Below are 21,432 nucleotides of genomic sequence, written 5' to 3'. Positions count from 1 at the left end.
TAACTGCTTGCTGAATCAATGACTCAGGAACATCCAAGTCTCTTGTACGTCAATGATTCCTATACCATGTCATTGTTTTTTCTAGTGATTTGAATAACTACACATTTATCCATGTTACACATAGTTGCTGTTTCCGCCCACTTATTCATCCCAAGTCCCTCTCTGCGTCATCTGCCACAGTTCATAATTTCACCCCATTGAAATGTCGTTGGAAACAAATACTGCATTTCTGTTCTCTCATCCACATCACTGGTATGCATATATGCATTATGAGCAGCTGGGACCAAAGCTCTGGTTCTGCAGTAATCATCTCCTGCCACTCTGGAAAGGACCCTGCTCTCCATTTCCTGTCTATCAATCAATTTTCAGCAGATTATACCAGGATCATGCACTTTAAATTCTACCCACCAACTGACAACAGAATGCGGTCTGAAGCAAGCGTCCCCAATCTGGGGTCAACAAACCCCCTAGTTAATGGTAGGGGTCCAGGGCATAAAAAATGTTGGGAACCCTGCAATATATGGTAGAACATTTAGTTTTGCATCACATTCAGTGATCCAAACTAGTTCCACACACAGCCACTCCCACAATGACTGTTTACCACCAGTCTCTGAAAAATGTGTTCAGTAGCTATGTTTAATAGAAAGGAAAGACAGCTTTTGCCCACGATAAAAAATCTAGAATACTGCCTAAACTTTATACACTGCAACCCAAGAATATCTGTAATCTAGCCAGAAACGAGTCTCCCCAATAACAGAAGTAACTTCCAATCCTCGAGTAAAAAAATATTTCCATGCCCTTCTCACTACTAAACCCAGCATGTTAATTTCATCTATTTATCTCAACCACTTGGGAGGCTTTTTTTGAAAGATGTTCATCCACTCTTTTTCCAAAGATTCCACCCATTGTTACCTAGGTTATAGTGAGAGGGCAAGAAACTCCATCACATTATATCAAGACTTAGACCCCAGAACAGGAGTTGCCAGTCTGGGGTCCATGGGTTCATAGCATAAAAAAAAGATTGGGAACCCCTGCCCTAGACCGAGGCACAAACGCCGTGGTTTCGACATTCTTGTCATAATGTGAACATAAACCTAGATTGCTTTCTTTTCTAAGAACTTAAAAGATCAGAAATTGATCAACTTCTAGACATGATGGATCTTAATGTGACGGGCAGCTCCTCTGTATTCTTACAGGTAAATCCCTAATGTTGAGGCCATCACAGCGGGGTGGAAAGTGAAGTTTTAACCTTACAGTCTACCCACTGCAACCGCCTTTACTGCACCAATACTTCAAATTCTTTCCAATAAAAGAGCAGTTGAATGAAAAGCAGAAAATTATTTTTTTTTTGAAAATAAAAGTATGATTTAATACAGAAGAAGAATTCTGATGAGGAAAGTAGGGTGAGATGGTGGTGGATGACATGGAAGTATTAAACATAAATGAGTTATAATTTCCCTACAGAATCCATTTCAATGAAGATGATATAAAAATAGATGAAAATGAAAAGGGACACGGTACACTCAAGTCTCTCAACAACTTTTGAAAGTATTTAAGTTTGCAGTTTAATTTTTAATTTTAAATAACAATTAAAACCCTAGCGTGCAACACTCCTGCTCCACGTTATCCAGAGCAGAACTCTTTGAACCATTTCCTCAGTAAATGGCATTTGCAGTGACTATCTGCAAATAACCTACCATGGCATTTGGGCATCATATACAACTGTCTGTATCAAGGAAATGAAACAAAACTAGACCCTAGACAGAATATTGCTGGGGGTGTTTACTTCCAAGTTAATCTTTGAAAATTTGAATCCATGGCAAAATGAGGAAAGAGGCATGGATTTTTTTACATTTTTTAAAAAACTTTTTGTCTCCAGCATATGGATTTTTGGCACAATTTAATACTTAATTACCCAAATACTCCAAAAATACTTACCAGCAGAGAGGTAGAATCACAGTACCATACAGTAATGCATCAATTGTCCTGCTCTTCCAAGTCAAGTTACCACAGGCTAAATCTCCACTTCCTTTGCCTCACAGATTGTTGGAAAGTTTTCATTTGAATCTAATGCACTCTCCCTAATAGAGCACCATACCATGAGTTACCAGCACCTAACATTCCTCATCTCTTAACACTGCAAAGTTTCAATTTGGTTATATAAAACCAATTCTTCAAAAAAAGTTCCCATAATCTTACTTGAACCTACAGCTTAAAAAAAAAGAAAAATATTACAAGCTTAAATAATCATAGGACAGCAAGCAATTAAGTTAAAAATTTTAATAGTTTTAGAATCTGCTTGAATCATGTTAAGTGACTAAGATAGTTAAATCTATAAAAGCTACAGTTAACTATGTAGGAAAAATCCTGCCCACGTACAAGAGCTGAACTGCAATTGTATTACACTTCAAATTGACAGAAATTTAAGGTGACACAGTAGCATAGTGGTTAGCACAATGCTTTATAGTACCAGTGACAAGGGCACAATTCCTGTTGCCGCCTGTAAGGAATTTGCATGCTCTTTCCATGGCTGCGTGGGCTTACTCCGGGCGCTCTGGTTTCCTCCTACAGTCCAAAGACATACCAGTTGGTAGGTTCATTGTAATTTGTCCCATAACTAGGCCAGGCTTCAATCAGGGCATTGCTAGGCAGTACGGCTCAAAGGGCATATTCTGCGCTGCATCACAATAAATAAAATCAAACAAATTTCATGCCACCCAAGTCAGTGATAATAAATCTGATTATGATATCTTCAATGCAAACTGATAAGAATGAATAAGTACACTTGATGATTACCCAAATCTTTATTATGTTGAATTGAGTGGCAAAGTAGTGAGGAAAGCAAAAACTTTAAGAATCCATAGCACAGGAGCCAATGTCTGGAAATGGAGCAGGTACTTTGACCTGGGGAATCGACACCTATGTTTATAAACCTCAGGCCATCTGAATCATACTGCAGCCGACTCTAGTGCTGCCACGCTGGTTTGTCTCCTTACAGCATCCCTTTTAGTGCATGCCTGTGAGTCACTTAACAATTACCCATTTCCAATATACACACAGTGGCTACTTTACTAGGTACCTCCTGGGTGTATGCTTGTGGTCTTCTGCTGCTGTAGCCCACCCACTTCAAGGTTTGATGTGCTGTGCATTCAGAGAAGCTCTTCTACACACCACTGTTGTAATGTACAGTTATTTCAGTTACTGTTGCCTTCCTGTCAGCTTGAACCAGTCTTGTCATTCTCCTCTGACCTCTCTTGTTAACAATGAGTTCCCACTCACAGAACAGCTGCTCACTGGATTCTTCTTTTATTTATCGCACCTTTCTCTGTAATCTCTAGAGCACAGGTTCCCAACCTCTTTTATGCCATGGATTAATACCGTTAAGCAAGGAATCCGTGGATTCCAGGTTGGAAACCCCTGCTCTAGAGTCTGTTGTGCATGAACACCCAGGAAACCAACAGTTTATGAGATACTCAAGCACCGTCTGGCACCAATAATCATCCCATGGTCAAAGTCACTTAGATCACATTTTTTCAGATGTTTGGTCTCCACAACAAATAAACCTCCTATGTCTGCATGCCTTTAGGCACTGGGTTGCTACCACATGATTGGTTGATTACATAACTTTGTTCACTGGAAGGATAAATCAATATTCATGCCATCCTATTAGAGGGTACCTAACCAGCATATGAGGTGCTGATCCTCCACTGAGGGTGGCCTCGCCTTGGCACAAGAGGAGGCCATGGATCGACACTTTGGATCAGGAATGAGAATGGGAGTACAAAATATTGGCCACCGGGAAGTCGCACTTATGGCAGATGGTGCAGAGGTGCTTGACGACTTGGTCCCCCAATTTACAGATGCTTACATGAAACAGTGCTTCTAGAAACATCCTTGTCTGATTGCATATAAAGTGGGCTCCTACCTTTGTTTCTGCACTCAAAGGTAATTAAACATCACAAAGTACAGCAAGAACAATATTAATGCTGAATTTTCTTGGTAGAAAATTTCACAGGTTACTGGTTATACCAATTAAACCTGAAGATCACTAGAGTGTAAAACAGAACTATTTCTATACATACCTTCTGCAGAGGAAGTACCATGAACGCTCCACCGCCACTAGCTTCGACGATGATTGCCACAAACTTGGGATTTACAGCACAGAACGAACTGTCCCAGGTAACTCTGGAAACTCTGATGTCATCATAGCATTGGTCATTTTTCACAGCTTGTCCAAAGACGTGGCGAAATTTGCTCCGTCGTACAACCCCCCGAAACATCTCTGCAAGGATTTTAAAAATGATTAGTTACTTTGCAGTCAATGCAAACTCCCAGTGTAGAACAGACAGTAACCATTTTAAATGTGACTTCTTCCTTTTTCTGCCTCTAGGATCCAGGAAATTGTAATGGGCATGTGAAAAGCCATACTGGGCTCATTTCAGTGTACCAACCAACAATGCAAATGTAGACTTCACTCTTTCAAAGTCTGGCTGCTTCATATTCTTAACTTCACATCTTTTTGAGAGCCAAGGAGCCAGCTACAAATATTCATGACATTTATTCTAGACCATAAATCTAGAGAACAAAAATAGCTTCTACCTGGAAAACAGTCCTTGAATTTATTCACACTAACCAATCTCCCATTTAGTATCTAGTCAAAGCTTTGCAAATAATATGCCCAGCAAAGCCACTTCATTTTCAATCATCTAACCTCCTCAAAAGACATGATGCTCAGCATAATGTTGTTGTTGTTCCTTTCCGTGCTATGTGGCACATCAGGTGGCAACCTTGCCGTTTCTTTAGCATTTTTGTCTGTTTTTTTTAAATAAGGTTGAGTTGCTAGCTTGATGCTCAACCAAACACGAATGGAAAGCGTGCAAGGAGCCGGCCACATCGACTACTCGCCTCGAAGTCCGGTGTGGATGCCACTATACCAGAGGCCAGCTCAGCATAGTATTATCTGTGCTGAAATGTGTACTGGCAACATTTTCTTTTTTGTTTAAAAAAAATACACAGATAAGTAGCATTTTAGTTAAAGGGATCTGCCCAACAGGTAGATATCACATTCATTATTCTGACTTCTGTTTTATTTTATTTGGAGCTGCAGCACAGAATAGGCACTGCCAACACTTTGAGTCACGCTGCCAGCAACCCACTAGCCTAATCACAGGACAACTTACAATGTGTGGCGACCCACTTCCTTGCACATTTGAACCGGCTCACAATTAGCCAGCGTGCGGGCACAAAGGCCAGGTCCGCAACAAGGGGGGGGGGGGGGGAGAGAGAGAGAGAGCGGGATGATGAGGGAGGCTTTAAAGAAGGCTGTGAAGTTCGAATAAAATTATCTTTGACTGCAGTTTACCGACTCCGTGTCGTTACTTTAGCGCTGCGTGTAGCACACTGCTACAAATGAACAATTAACCCACTTGCCAGTACATCTTCGGGCTGTAGGAGCAAACTGGAGAAAACCCAGGTGTACACGGGCACTACGTATACAGCTCTTACAGATGGCACTGGAATTGAACTCTGAACTCCAGCACCCCAAGCTGTAATCATGTTGCACTAACCACTACGGCGCCCCAAACACCATCAACTTTTAGCCCTAATTATCTCAAGCATAACTACGAATTCAATCCATGATATCTGAAGTATTTGTTTCCATGAAAACTCCAAGAACTCTGTCCCAAGCCTGGAGGGTGAGCTCGGGGCCAACAAACCATTCCATACAAAGCCCAGTGCTATAGAAATGCCACTGGAATCTCCAAAGATCTCATCCCTGGGAGAGGAAGGTTACCAAGAAAATGGGCTCCACCTGGGGACAACTTGAAAAATTGGCCCAGGACAGAGAACTTTGGTGAGCAGCTGTCAGCAGCCGATGGCCCAGGACTGATGGGCTCAACAACAAAATACATTTGCCATTTTGATCTGCAATTCTCTTATTAAGCGTCAGCTTCATTGTCAAAATTGGTGAAATAATGTTGTATTAATTGTACTCTGCTCTTAACCCTTTCCTTTTTTCCATATTCCCTTTCTAAGCACCATTCTTTTAATCTAAGTTGGCTTCCTTCACTAAGCATCTGTGGAAACCCACCCAACCACAGAACATTAGTGCCAGCACTTCACGTGCATTATAGTTCAATTAATGGACCTGAGAAATTTGATTCTCTCAGGAGTTCCTTAAACCATTATTAAATATTTTTGCACAACTGTAACGGGACTCTGGCTAGATTTCCTACTGTGAACAAGCTACATTTATGAAATATACAATAAATATTCACAAGCAATTAACAAACTCTGCCATCGTGCCAGCGAAGATGATAGTACAGAAGCTTGGTCAAACAGGCAGAAATTTAGATTCACCTATTTATCACTTGTACACTTTGAAATATACAGTGAAACATATCATTTGCATGAACAACCAACACAACCCAAGGATATGCTGGGGGCAGCCTACAAGTGTCCCACATAATGTTCAGCAGAAGTACATAAGTAACAGAACAACAAAAGCAAGACAAGCCCCTTCCTCTCCCTCCCCCCATAAATACATCTTCAACGCTAGGACAGGGTGTCTTTTCACCACCGATGCCCCCCCTCCATCCAGTCCTTGGCCCACGATTCCCAGACATTGGGCCTCTAGCACCCAGTTTCTAGTCCGGACTCGCAGATGTAACATGCCTAATTCAAGGAAAGAAACCTTGATATTTGGACCATGCTTTCATGGTGGAGACTGGTGGGGGAGGCAGGCAAGAAGCCAACAAGGCACAATCAGGTACAAAGTTCAATCAGGCATGATCTATTTGAACAGCAAGCTCGAAAAGGGCCACAGGATCTAGTTCAGCTTCTACTGTTCATGGCAAGGTGGAGAAATCAAAGGAGAGAGTACAGAGCTCGGGGCCAAAGGAACTGAAACAAAACAGTGTAAGCAGAAAGACACAACACACCAGATTTCAAATCACAGGGCACCCGACAAGGAAGAGCATTGGTGGAATTGGAGCACAGTAGGAATATGTGCCAATACAAAGAGGGATCAGAGTAAGGATCAGTTTGTCTGGATGGCAAAGGCAATTGTTCCACACAACCGCCTCCCCCAGACAATCTGCAGCAGGGATGGAAACAATACAGTGTTCCAAAGACAGAAAGACACATTTTAGAGGAGAATATGGCCAGAAATATATGTGTAGGTCAAACCGACATTATTTCAGGAGACTCAAATGAATAGATTTCTACATGACTTTGAGATGATAGATCTGGAGTGAGAACCAGTATCATGGATGCTGGCTGATTATCATAATGTTAAGTTAAGGAAACTGCAAATACCAAAGCAATCCTATCAGTTTTACTCTTTTCATAGATTCAGACAAATTATTTTACAAATACCTATCCGATATGCTTTTCAAAGCACTAACTGATTATTGCCGGCACTTCCACAAGCGATAGATTTCAGATTAGGTAAAATAGCTTCTTCTTACTGAACCACATCAGATTGAATGCAGAGATTGGTGTGTCAAGTGTGCATGCAGCCGACTGATTCGACTGAGCCTCTCTCTTTGTGCGGGCCTTCGAGTGTGAATGCTTTTTTGTATTGGTGGGCCAGGTTCATCACTCCTGCCCTGCGAGTTGTCTTGTGTGTACCATGACTAACCTGACTCGGTAAAAAACGTTTAATCCTACAGCTCCATGCATACACAACACTTAGATCTTCAACATTTTAAAGCTTTGCCTCCAGGGTCTTAATGTACAAGTTGGGGTTGTCACTGCTACAGCATTAGAAATCACAGCCAATTTACACTATGCAAATTCCCTAAAACAGCTACGAGAAATTAATTTAAAAAAGTAAATATTGCAAAAGTGTTAGTTGAGAGATAGATATTGAATAGGACAGCAGAAAACTGCTCAAAAATCCAGATAACTTTGTAAAAATTTAACTTACTCAAGCATAAGCACCATCTGACCCAATGACAAATGGTAGAAACAGCTGCAAATGGATAATGTAACCCCAAATGCATTTGACAGTGTACAAAAGAACCCTAACCTCCAACTACTCTGATCAAATTCTACTCTGCTCTGGTTAAATTTCCTTCCCACATCCTCGCCCTCCCTCGGAATTATTTTAAATCCAACTGCTGTCCCACTGAGGCAAGAGTGGAGCATTCACTCACTTCAAAAGGAAATGCATCCTGCCTGGGATTACAATGCAGGAAGTATCCAACTATTGTATTCAACCCCAGCAGCATGCAGTTGTGGAACTCATCTTTTTATACAGCAAGATACTTCCTCTGGGAAGAATGCCTGGTCATAGCAATTTTTTTTGCTGACCATCTGTCGAACCCCTTTTTTATTTAAAAAAAAAATCTGTGAAACTTAGACTTCTGTTAGTGATCTTCTGAGAAAAAAAAGATGCTGAAATTTTGCTTAAGTGCAAAATAGATTTCTCCCTTCCCCAATTTATGGGAAACCTATACACACAGATGAGTGCCTGAGAGACTGGCAGGGTGGTTTTGCCAGCTGCTATGGGCAGCAGGCATCTTCTGCCAGGTAAGAATGGGGTAATTCTGTGTGTCTTTGCTTCCCAACATCCATCTCCACAACTCTATCTCTGAACCACAACTACTGGGGGCTAGGTTGAGCCGAGCAGAGTAGGGAGGACTGAGCTACTATGACTCTTCCCACACCTGCTCACTATCACACACATGCGCACACACCCCCCCCCCCCCCACCTTTTGCTCAATTCTGACTTAAGAACTGTTCAGGTTAACAGAGTTCAGGGAACAGAACCATGCCGTAATTTAGGAACTACTTGTTAAAAAGGAGAAATCAGCCACAATGGAAGATTTAGATACTACCTGGCAAATCCCCAATGGCAGAAATTGGTGATGCTACTGGTTTCACCACAAAGATGAGGAGGGGGTGGGGTGGGAAGGAAAGGAATATAACTGCCCTGCTCATCTAGAAACTTAGTTCTGAAAAAGTTCAACTTTCAGTCACCTGCAACGCAGTCAACTCTCAGGTCATAGAACTGAAGAATACAAACAACACACAAAAATGCTGGAGAAACACAACAGGTCAGGCAACATCCATGGAAATGAACAAAGAGCTGTCACTTCAGGCTGGGAATGCAAACGTCTGCCTACACACGCTTTGAGGCCAAGCTTCAAGTCTTTGCTGGCCCACTCACTGGAATATATGGGAGAAGTAGCCTTGCAGCAGACATACACAAGTAACCTGGTTTAATTCCTGGAAGGAGTCTATATAAACATTCAGGTTTCCTCCAGATTCTTCCCACATTCCAAAGATTAGAATGTTAATGGTGACATGGGTGCAATTGGGCAGCACAGGCTCATCAAAATGAGACGTACAAAAAAGCTGGATGAACTCAGCAGGTCGGGCAGCATCTGTTGAAAAAAGCAGTCAACGTTTCGGGTCGAGACCCTTCGTCAGGACTAAAGGAGGGGGCAGGGGCCCTATAAAGAAGGTGGGGGGAAGGGTGGAAAACCAATCAGAGGAAAGATCAAGGGGTGGGGGAGGGGAAGCAGGGAGGGGATAGGCAGGAGAGGTGAAGGAATCTAAGGGGAAAGCACTATGAGGAGACAGAGTGAAGGTGGTATTGGGGAAGGGGCAGGGAGGGAATTACCGGAAGTTGGAGAATTCGATGTCCATACCAAGGGGCTGGAGACTACCCAGATGGTATATGAGATTTTGTTCCTCCAATCGAAGTTTGGCCTCATCATAGCAGTAGAGGAGGCCATGTATGGACATATCCGAATGGGAATGTGAAGGAGAGTTGAAGTGAGTGGCAACCGGGAGATCCTGTCTGTTGTTGTGGATGGAGCGTAGGCGCTTGACGAAGTGGTCCCCCAATCTGCGTCGGGTCTCGCCGATGTAGAGGAGGCTGCACCGGGAGCACCGGATGCAATAGATTACCCCAACAGACTCACAAGTGAAGTGTTGCCTCACCTGGAAGGACTGTTTGGGGCCCTGAATCTCGCCGATGTAGAGGAGGCCGCACCGGGAGCAGATTGGATCCGCCACAACAGACAGGATCTCCTGGTTGCCACTCACCTCAACTCTCCTTCACATTCCTATTTGGATATGTCCATACATGGCCTCCTCTACTGCCATGATGAGGCCAAACTTCGGCTGGAGGAACAACATCTCATATACTGTCTGGGTAGTCTCCAGCCCCTTGGTATGAACATCAAATTCTCCAACTTCCGGTAATTCCCTCCCTGCCCCTTCCCCAATACCACCTTCACTCTGTCTCCTCATAGTGCTTTCCCCTTAGATTCCCTCACCTCTCCTGCCTATCCCCTCCCTGCTTCCCCTCCCCCACCCCTTGATCTTTCCTCTGATTGGTTTTCCACCCTTCCCCCCACCTTCTTTATAGGGCCCCTGCCCCCTCCTTTAGTCCTGACGACGGGTCTCGACCCAAAATGCTGACTGCTTCTTTTAACGGATGCTGCCCGACCTGCTGAGTTCCTCCAGCTTTTTTGTACGTCTTGATTTGAACACAGCATCTGCAGTGTACTTTGTGTTTACTCATCAAAATGACCTGTTACTGTGCTGTATTTCTAAACAAAAATTTAAAAATGTTAAAGGTTGTTGGCCAGAAGAAACCACAGTCTACAATTAGTGGATTTGACAAATCAAGGACACTGGAAGCAGACAAACTAGTTGCCTTTGCTCTCCCCCCAACACCCCATTCTGTGAATTCTGAATTGATTCTTGCTCTGGGATAATCTAATCAGAGCAAAGGAATGTGGACACAAGGAACTTCAGGTAATGACCAACTAAATCTGAGACCATCTCAGATAAGTAGCTACTTATTATGTAAAATGCCAGACCGACCAAAGTGGTAATCTATAATCAATATGTTGGGCCGCCAATAGATCCTCAGAGATGTTGACACCGAGGAACTTCAAACTGCTCACCCTCAAACTGCTGGAGGAACTCCGCAGGTCAGGCAGCAATTTATGGAAAAAAGTATAGTCGACATTTTGGGCCAAACCCTTCGGCAGTCCAGCATTTTGTGTGTGTTGCTCAGATTTCCAGCATCTGCAGATTTTCTGTTTGAAGTGGAAAGGGTGAGCAGTTTCACAATGAGGACTACTATGCATTTTCCCTTGGCTTCCCCTTCCTGAAATCAACAATCAGTTCTTTGGTCTTACTGATGTTGAGTTTAAGGTTGTTGTGACACCACTCAACCAGCTGATTTATCTTGTTCCTGTACGCTTCCACTTCATGAAATCCTGACACTCAACTATAGTTGGCATTGGCAAATTTATAGATGGTGTTTCAGCTGTGCCTGGTCACACAATTGTAGAGAGAGGAGAGCAGTGGGCTAAGCATGCATGCTTGCTGTGCACCAGTATTGATCGTCAGTGAGGAGGAGATGCACCCCCACCCCATCACGCATGTACCTATTCTGTAATATATTAAAATCATGCTGTTCCTCACTGACTGTGGTCTCCCGGTGAGGAAGTTAAGAATCCAGTTGCAGAAGGAGATACAGAGGCCCAGGTGATGGAGCTTGTGGATTAGAACTGAGGATATGATTGCATTGAACACTGTGCTGTAATGAATAATCAGCAGCCAGATGTAGGTTCTGCTATTATCCAGGTGGTCCAAGGTCGAGAAGAGAACCAGTGAGGTTGCTTGCACTGCAGACCTATTGTGGAGATAGGCAAATTGCGGCAGGTCCAGTTTCATCCTGAGACAGGAGTTGTTTCTCAAAGCACTTCACAGCAGAAGTGAGTGCCACTGGGCAACAGTCATTGAGGCAGCTCACCCTGACACTGGTATTATTGTCGCCCTTTCGAAGCAGGTGGGAACCTCTAAATGCAGCAGTGAGAGATTGAAGATGTCCGTGAACACTCCCGCCAGTCAGAGCCTCACCAATTATACCATCAGGTCTTGACACCTTGCGAGGATTCACCCTCTTTAAAGATGTTCTGATGTCCAAGACAGAGATCACAGCATCACTAGATGCTGCAGGGATTTGCACAGGTGTCATTTTATTCTCCCTTTCAAAGTCTGCATGAGGTGGTTCAACTCATCTGGGAGTGAAGCATAACAGCCATTCATGTTTTTAAGTTTCTCTTTGTAGGGAGTAATGGCCTGCAAACCCTGGCAGAGCTGAAATACATCTGATTCTGTCTCTAACCTCAATCTGAATTGTTTTTTGCCCTTAACTCCGAAGCTACTTCTCAGTGAAGAGAGATCATTATTGAAAAATTTGCTTGCAGCTCAACTGTGTCAGTGCAGCCTTTGGCCATATGAGGAAAGTCAAGTCCTCACATCTAACATTCAGTTTAGTCTACCAGGACACAGTGATCCACACAGCCCATAGTCCAAACACGTCTTTATTAGTACCAAAGACATAGTTCAAACGAGGTCTAAACCAGCTCTAAACCAAACCTAATATAGTTATAACTAGGTCTAAAACAAATACTGACTGGATCTATAAAATTAGGGCACTGAAAATAGGGCAAAATGTTCCTTGTTAATTTAACTCAGACTGAGGACTCTCTTACACAACCAGGTACAAAATAGATCCTAGTAAACTACACAGTGCAAGTTCCTTTTTGACCTCATGTACACCACCCCCATTCACCCCCCACTTCGAATCCCACCAACACAGACCACTACACATCGCACCCCCACTCCATCACATATGTACCCATTCTGTAATATATTGAAATCATGCCAGCAGGCAGAATTTAAATCTTAAAAATTAAGCAACATCTCAAAAAGTAGGAAATCTTCTCATGCATCAGCAAGTACAGAAACAGGATAGAGCAGAGATAACTATGAAGAGAGAAAATATAAACATCTTTGAAAGTGAATAAATTTTCAAACACCCTACTGTTTAAATACGACAAAAGGGAAATATTTCCAGCAGTTCTGATGATCATTTTCTAATCTTCCCTGGGAACAAGAGCAGCACCAGAAGACTGTTAATGTTGCATTGTTGTTTAAAAAAGATAAATGAAAATTGGCCAGATATCTTAAATTCAGAGGCACGTATTTATTGTAATCATGTCTAACGAATCTTCGTTTAGAAAGGCAAATTAATCAAGAGAGCCTGCACATATTTGTTAAGGGAGGATCGCATCAGACTAATTTGTTCTTTGTGAGGTGGTAATGTGAAGGGTTGATGACAGCAATGTACTTGATGTGAATAAATGCATTTTTGAAAGGGTTTTAAAATGTATCACGTGGCAGATTTTTGTCAAAAGCCATGGGATTCAACAAGGGAAATTGGTAGTGACAGGAAACAAAGAGCAATGACTCGTGGTCAGTTATACAAATGGAAAGCTGTTACTAATGAACTTCCAATACAACTCTGTACTTGGTTCCTGATTCTTTGCAAAGGGGACCAACCATGTTATGTTGTCTGGGTTGTGGAAATCTGTCCCTACAGAACTCACAATAGGATTAAAGGTAGTTTAGGGGATCTGAGGGAAATTTTACATAAACTGGTAAGAATCTGGAATGCAATGCCTGAGGAGATAGTGACAGCAGACACTCATGACATTAAAGCAGCATCTAGACCAAAGGCTCCCAATCTTTTTTATGCCATGGACCCCTAACATTAACAAAAGGGGTCCCTGGAGCCCAGGCTGGGAATCCCTGATCTAATCAAGTACTTGAGTCTTGGGATTAGTCATATGTACAATGGACAATATAGACAAGGTGCACTGAAGAGCCTATGTTTGTGTTATATGGCTCCATGACTCTACCAGTTGCTGTGAGACTCTAGAGCACACAAATACTCCATTTCAGAACCAAAGCATTTCACAGTAAATTTTCCTAATGATGATTTCAATACAACTTTCTGCAAAGCACAACAATCTTAATTCCCAGGATAACCTATGAGAAAAACAAACTTTAACTGAATTAAAATACTTATCTATGATCCAGAAACAGAGTCTAAGGCACAAGGGCTAATTTTTAAAATGCTGATAGGAATGCATGTTAAATTGAATGGTTCTTTCCAAAATAATTGACAGAAATACGACAAATTGAATGGTCTGTGTTTGCTCTGTAGAGAGCAAGGGCTCCTAACGTATTTTATGCCATGGATCCCTACCATTAACTGAGGGGTCTGTGGACCCTGGATAGAGCTACAAAGCACAGAAAGACTTTTCAGCCCATCAAGTCCATGCCTACACTTTTGCCCATGTTCACTATTTCCACTTGCCAATATTAGATCCGCATCCTTCTAGGTCTTACGTAGTTACTCCATGACGGTGCCTCAATCTACCACAACTATTATTTCAACATTTCAACATTCCAACTACTGCATCTTACCGCTCAGATCCCTTTTAAAATTCATTCCTATCACCTCAAATCTACATCCTCATTTTTGTTACTGCCCCATCTTTACCTCAATCGTATAATTCTCTATCAGGTCACTTCCCTCTGCATTTCAGGGGAAACAAGCCTGGCCTACCCAATATCTCCTCATTACCAAAGCATCTTGCTAAGCCTCCTAGGCATTCTCTCCGGCTCAACAATTTTACGTCTATGAGAGATGGTGGGACTAGAGCAATGGAGAAAGGAAGAAGGTAATGCAGCAAAACACAAAATCCCGGGATTCTGTTACAGGCAAACGAACTTCTGCCAGGTAGTTACTGTGTTGCCTTTAAGGCATTTATTTAGCTTTATTACATTTTTGCTTTAGTTAATTTGTTTGTAATTATTTTATAGTTAAAGTTAAGGTTGATAACTACGTTGCAGTTTGTTGAAGGTAAATTTATTATCTGTGATGTATCGCAGCATGTGATGATGTCACACCTGGTTTTGCCACATCTTGTGGGTAAATACCGGTTTGGAGAAATGGGAAGGAGGGGGCTTGTGTGTGCAGGATCAGCGCGAGAAAAGTTCCATTTCTACGCACTAAGAAACATCGTAGAAGCAACGCTGTAAGTTCATATGACAGTTGATAATGTTGAAGTAAAAATGTTAACGCTGTTTCTGTTAAAAGAAATGACAGTTGATAAAGTTTATTTTCTTGTGCTATTGAAAGCGTTGCTGGAAAGTTTGTGTTGAAGTGTATTTAAAGTTGTTGATGGCATAGGTAGATCCTGACTGTGTTGTACTGAAAGTGAGACTTTAATGTAATATAGATTGTTGTAGTTTTACTTTTACAAGTATTTATGATGTAAATGTGATGCCAAGAAGGAAACAAATACTGTATATATTTTGTGATCAAACATGAGGAAATCTGCAGATGCTGGAAATTCAAACACACACAAAATGCTGGTGGAACACAGCAGGCCAGGCAGCATCGATAGGGAGAAGCGCTGTTGACGTTTTGGACCGAGACCCTTCGTCAGGACGAAGGCCTGTCGAAGGGTCTCAGCCAGAAACGTCGACAGTGCTTCTTCCTATAGATGCTGCCTGGCCTGCTGTGTTCCACCAGCATTTTGTGTGTGTAGTCTGTATATATTTTGTATTATTTTATTAACAGTTTTCACCATACGTTAATGTGGAAGAGTGAACAGTAAACGGTTAGTCTTACTGCGATCCTGTCCTCGTTGACTTCGGTTTAACTTGGTGTTTAGTTCAGAGTTTCTACACCCTGCACGAGAACACTCAGTTACCATACATCAAGTACAACTTCACCCTATTAATTTCCTCATGGATGTGATGGAAATTATTCTCTTTCCTGCCCACAGATTTTCTATAGTAATAAACTTTACTGTGGCTGCCACGGTCAAAACATTCTGCGAACAATTGAGCCTGTCATTCTGAGAAGTCTCTGGACTTGGAGAGCTAGACACCCAAGAGAAGGAAAACAGTAGTTTTCATGCCATCAAGGAGGCAATGAGTGATCAGAGGATCTGGACAATCCATCAACTTAACGAGCAGGTCTGCATGGTGCAGCCCCAGTGTTTCTATTTGCCCGGAAATACCAAAACCAGACCTCATAGGCAACCCTTTCACTTCCAAAAGCAAGAAATTAATTATTGTAGGAAAACCTCAGACTTCTTTAGGTTCCCATACAACACATGGAGCATTATGTTAGATACCCAGTACATCAGTGTGCTTGGCAGCACATCAAAGTCACACTATGAGACATAGCACTGCACAGCTCCAAAGAAAGTTTGTATCCTGACCACGGTGGCTGACTGGATGGAGTTTGTACATTGGCTTTGTGACTGTAGGTGCTTTTCCTCACACATACATATTAGTTACTTGGTTACTGAAAACTGTCTCGTGTAGGTCGGTCACAGGAGAATCGTGAAATTGATTGGTATAGAGAAATACTATGAGAATTGCTGTGGACTCAATAACTCCATGGCCTCAGTATTGTTCATTTATTATTTGATTTATTTTGTATTTGCAGTTTGTCTTCTTTTGTATATTGGTCAGTTCTTGAGTGTAGCTTTGCATTGTTCCTCTCCATGCCTTGTGAGGCATCAACAGAAACCTTGCTGTTCCTTTAGCATTTGTCTGTTTTTTTAAAAAAAAACAAGTCAGAGTTATGGGAAGCTTGCAAAGAGCTTGGCAGATTTGAACCGGGGACCAGTCACCTCAGAGTCCAGTGCAGGTGCCACTACACCACCAGCTGGCTAGTGGTCTTGCATTAATTCTATAGTATTTCTTTGTTCTACCGTAAGAAAATGAATCTCAGGGAGTCTATATGATAACACATCTGTAGTTTGATAATAAACTTACTTTGAACATTGAAAGTATATTACAGGCAAAAAGGGTTAAAGAGGTCTGATGGGAGATGGCACATTATATGAACTCAACGGCTTCCTACATAGTGGGAAATGTGACCCATTTTATAGAAAAAAGTACAACAGAGAAACAGGCCCTTCGACCCTTCTAGTCCATGCCGAGCCATTTAAGCTAATTACTCCCATCAGCCTGCATCAGGTCTTAGCTCTCTATACCCCTATCTAAATTTCTCTTACCGAAGATTCCATCAGCACTTGTTCCTGGGAATCCATCTTTAGTGCTAAATGTGGTAAAAGCTGATGGAATCTGCTCTCCCTGTCCTTTCAATAACACATCGCACATCACAAGGCACAACATGACTATGACTAATGTCTTCAATAGTTCATCCTGAGTGATGTTTATTTGGTTGGCTAAAAGGTTCATTAAGGATATTTTATTAAATATATTAATACACAGCGTACAAAAGCCAGATCGAGTCCTTAATGCTGTTCAATAAAAACACATTTACCACTGACAAATTTGTGATCCATGCAAAGCTGTTCATCTGCAATATTTAATAATGGATAATACTGCAGCCCAATCGTCTAATGTGAAATAATAGAGGCAGAAGTGAACAAGACAAAGTGTTCTCTTCAGATCAAACTATAAAAAGCACAATAGAGCCTCAGTAGCTCTACTGACCACCAGTTTTGCTATTCTTTACAATTAAATACCAGATATATTCTACTGTGAAAAGCATGCTGAGGTAAGTAGCAATCATGAGAATTAGATGAAAGTAAAACAATAAAAAGTCTATGTCTCGTTTTTATTGCCTCCAATAGAAGTAATTTGCCCATTGTACTTATTTATTGAGAAATAGCACAGAATAGGTATTCTGGCCTTTCAAACCCTGCTGCCCAGCAATCCCCCAATTTAATCCTAAACTAATCATGGGACAATTTACAATGATCAATTAATCTACTAACCAGTATGTCTTTGGACTGTGGGAGGAAACCAGAGCACCTGGAGGATACCCACACGGTCAGAGGGAGAACGTACAAACTCCTTACAGACAACAGTGGTTCACCAGTACTGTAAAGTGTCATGCTAACCACTACGCTACCATGCTGCCCTATAACTGACGTTAAGTGCATTGGTTTTCAGAATTTGTCCAATTCACATTGGAATTTTTTTTTAAATTGTTCAGAAATGCCATGCTGGCTAACAATCTAAGCTGGCATTACACAAGTAAGTTATAAAACACTGTAGTGGCATTCTTAAACCATCACTAGCATCTCATGCTTTAAGACACCCTGTACATCTCCATTTTTCAGTACCATTCCCAATGGTTGTGGTCTACATACTAAGCTCTGGAACTCTCTCAAACACACCTTTAAAACTACCTAAACAAACTTCTTGTAATCTGAACACAAAAGATTCTGCAGATACTGGAAATCTACAGCAACACATACAAAATGCTGGAGGAGCTCAGCCATCAAGCAAGGAATAAACAGTCAACATTTCAGGCCAAAACCATTCAAAGGGAGTGCTATTACAAATCTGCTTGTGTTTGACAACACAAACTTTTTTTGAACATTTTACATTAAAAGCACAATATAAAATCTAATGCATTAGTAACAACACTGAAGGACATTCAGAGCAAAGCTTCCTTTTTTAATGCTGTCATAATGCTGACCATTTTGAGGGTTGATAAAAGAGTGTATACATGTTATTGTGGGAAGAGGGTATGGTGGTATATGGCTGCAGTCTCTATCAGACAATACAATGGGGAGGATTACAGTAGACTCCCTTGAAATTCTGTACAATGAAAGAGGCAGTGCTCACTACTAACACTGCTTCATCAACCAGTTTACAACCATGGCCAGTGAACAATATTCCAACAAGTAGCTGGCACTGCACAGCAGGTTGGACACGAGTTGGCAGTAGAAATTGACAAGAAAGAATTAGTTTGAAAACTAATTAAAGCCAACAGTTAGCATATGGAACAGAATACATTCAAAGCTGTTTTTAAATAGGTATTGCTCTTATTAATCTAAAGTCCCTGAAACCATGCCAAAGCTGGTTACTTTAACACTGATTTGGTTGCATTTTTCTTTCCTCGGTGCCGGAATTAAAAAAATGAATTCATCTGAAAGAATGCATGTAGGAGAGACCCAAAGTTTGTCTTAAATCAAAGCCCATGTAGCTTAGAAACCAATAATACACAGTATTATTAACACCCAAAATTCCAAATATCAAGAAGTTCATGAGAGCATTTTAACTGGCCACATTGCTGTCTGGTATGGTAGGCCTAATGCACAGGATCGAATGAAGCTGCAGAGAGTTGTAAAATTAGTCAGCTCCATCATGAGCACTAGCCTCCATAGCATCCAGGACATCTTCAAGGATCTGTGCCTCAAAAAGGAGGCGTCCATCATTAGGGACCCCCACCAGTCAGGACATGCCATGTTCTCATTGTTACCATCAGGAAGGAAGTACAGAATCCTGAAGGAACACACTCAGCAATTCAGGAACAGCTTCTTCCTCGCTGTCATCCGATTTCTGAACGGACACTGAACCCCTGAACATTACCGCAACACTTACTTTTATATGCACTACTTTTTTAACATATACACACAAACTAATTGTAATTCATTTTTTCTATACTATTATATTGTACTGCTGCTGCAAAGCTGACAAATTTCACAACATATGCCAGTGATATTAAAGCTGATTCACACCAGAGAGCCAAAGCATCCATAGGTTTCTCAAGTGCCTTGATTTTAAAGTGTCAAGTGTGCCAATGTAACTAGCAGCCAAATGAAACTAAATATTGCAAGTCAATTGTAGGACAGGAACAACCCTGGATGACAGCTATACCTCTTGCAAACTTCCATTTAATAACCCAATTAATAGAATCATCTCTTCATTTTCACATGTACACATCTAGTTTCTCCTTAAATTTTGTTGTTCCTTTATGGTATTGCCCCTGTATTGTAACAAATATATCACATTTTAAGGCTTTGGGTAAAGTTCTTTTCAACTTCTCTACTGCATTGAACAATGATTATTTTTATTATGGCTCCAGGCTCTGATTCTGTCCCCAAGTGGAAACATTTCTACCTGCAGCCTTCCAAATGAAATCATAAATTTTAGGAGACATTTACCCCCAGTACTACATTTTCTCTGAACACAGCTGCAGCTATTCAATCTTCAATTCAGCTGTCAATTATTACCAGATAAAACAAAATATCTATACTAAAGTGCCATCAGTTCTGTGGTTTTCTCTCTCCTATGGAATCATAATGCTTAGCTTGTGATAAATGACCTTTCCTGATGACAATCCAAGGATTTACTGTAACATGTAGGTGAGCTATTTAAGAAGAATTACCCAAATAGGTTAGCAATTCACTCTACACTCTTCACAGGAAAGGCCTTCTCCTTTTAGTCACACAGGCAGATTTAGAAGAAAAATCCTGCATGCCATTTATTTCCCAACAGAATGGGTTTGAACAAGCAAAGCACTAACCACAACTGCTAGTTTCCTCTCAAATCTCCAGTAAATGCAGTCCAGCTTTCAAGCTCAAATATTTGCATTACTGAATGAAAGCAGGGCTTGCCCAGGCAGACCACACCAGAAAGGCTCAGAGCACATGGCTTTTGTGCGATCAGAGATAACCAGAGGAATGCTCAACATATCTCTATCCAACCACATTGCTTTCCTAAATTCAATTCAAAAGCTACGAGACAAGAAAGTTTAAAAACAATTCCTGGACATTAAAATAGGGTTGGTGAAACTCCAAGCGTTGGCTGAAATCCCTTGATCAATCCGAGCCTCATCCAACATCTGCATAAACTTGTCTTCCAATTCTGGACACAAATGGGAGCAGAAACTTACTATTAAGTTTTGCCTACTTGTCTTTCAATTATTTCCTGTCTCCTTTCTGATTTCCAGTAAGTGTTGTGACCCACTGTTCAAACCTTGGTGTATCCTTCCTCTTCACCCTCATTTATCTCTGTGCAGTAACTATCATTCATCATCCTCGTTTTTTCCGCCACAGCAGCATCTCAGTTCTCTTGCTATAATTCCTATCACAACGTTCCTTTCATTCTCTCCACTCTGCTCCTGCAACTCAAAACATACACTCAGTGGCCACTTTATTAGGTACAGGAGCGGAACCCCATTTGGTCTTCTGCCCATCCTTCAAGGTTTGACATATGCAGTCAGAGATGCTCTTCTTTACACCAGTGTTGTAACACATGGTTAGTTGAGTTGCTACCGCCTTCCTGTCAGCTTAAATCAGTCTGGCCATTCTCCTATGACCTCTTTCCTTAACAAGACATTTACGCCACCACAGAACTGCCAGTAACTAGATTGTTTTTTGTTTCTCGCAACACTCTCTGTAAACTCTAGTGACTGTAGTGTGTGAAAATCCCAAGGGATCAGAAGTTTCTGGGATACTCAAGCTACCCCATCTGGCACCAACAATAATTGCACATCAAAGTCACATAGACCATATTTCTTCCCTGTTTGGATGTTTGGTCTGAACAACAGAACCTTTTGATCATGCCTGCATGCTTTTATGTATCGAGTTGCTGTATCTGTTTGGCTGTTTTGCATTAACGAACAGGTGTACCTAATAACATGGCCACTGAGCGTATTTCCCCCACTTACACAGGTTTTATTGAAAGGTTAAGACCTGAAACTTTTGTAAACTCAGCACCTGCAGATCAATTTTATCTGCATTCTCTACTTGTATGCTG

The 21,432-nt window shown here is 41.5% G+C and overlaps 1 protein-coding gene across 1 annotated transcript in view; it reads right to left on the bottom strand.

The window, feature by feature from the left end:
- coro1cb (coronin, actin binding protein, 1Cb) overlaps positions 1-21,432 on the bottom strand; it is a 174,996-nt gene that overhangs the window by 119,002 nt on the left and 34,562 nt on the right. The window contains exon 2 of the mRNA XM_059987928.1: positions 4,083-4,282. Within this exon, the coding sequence (XP_059843911.1) occupies positions 4,083-4,280 (198 nt within the window). The 5' untranslated portion in view covers positions 4,281-4,282. The remainder of the gene's footprint in view (positions 1-4,082; positions 4,283-21,432) is intronic.

This window comes from Hypanus sabinus, chromosome 13, assembly GCF_030144855.1.
Source record: "Hypanus sabinus isolate sHypSab1 chromosome 13, sHypSab1.hap1, whole genome shotgun sequence".
Taxonomy (NCBI): domain Eukaryota; kingdom Metazoa; phylum Chordata; class Chondrichthyes; order Myliobatiformes; family Dasyatidae; genus Hypanus; species Hypanus sabinus.
Note: the sequence above shows the minus strand (reverse complement) of the source record. Positions and strands in the feature narration are given on the sequence as shown.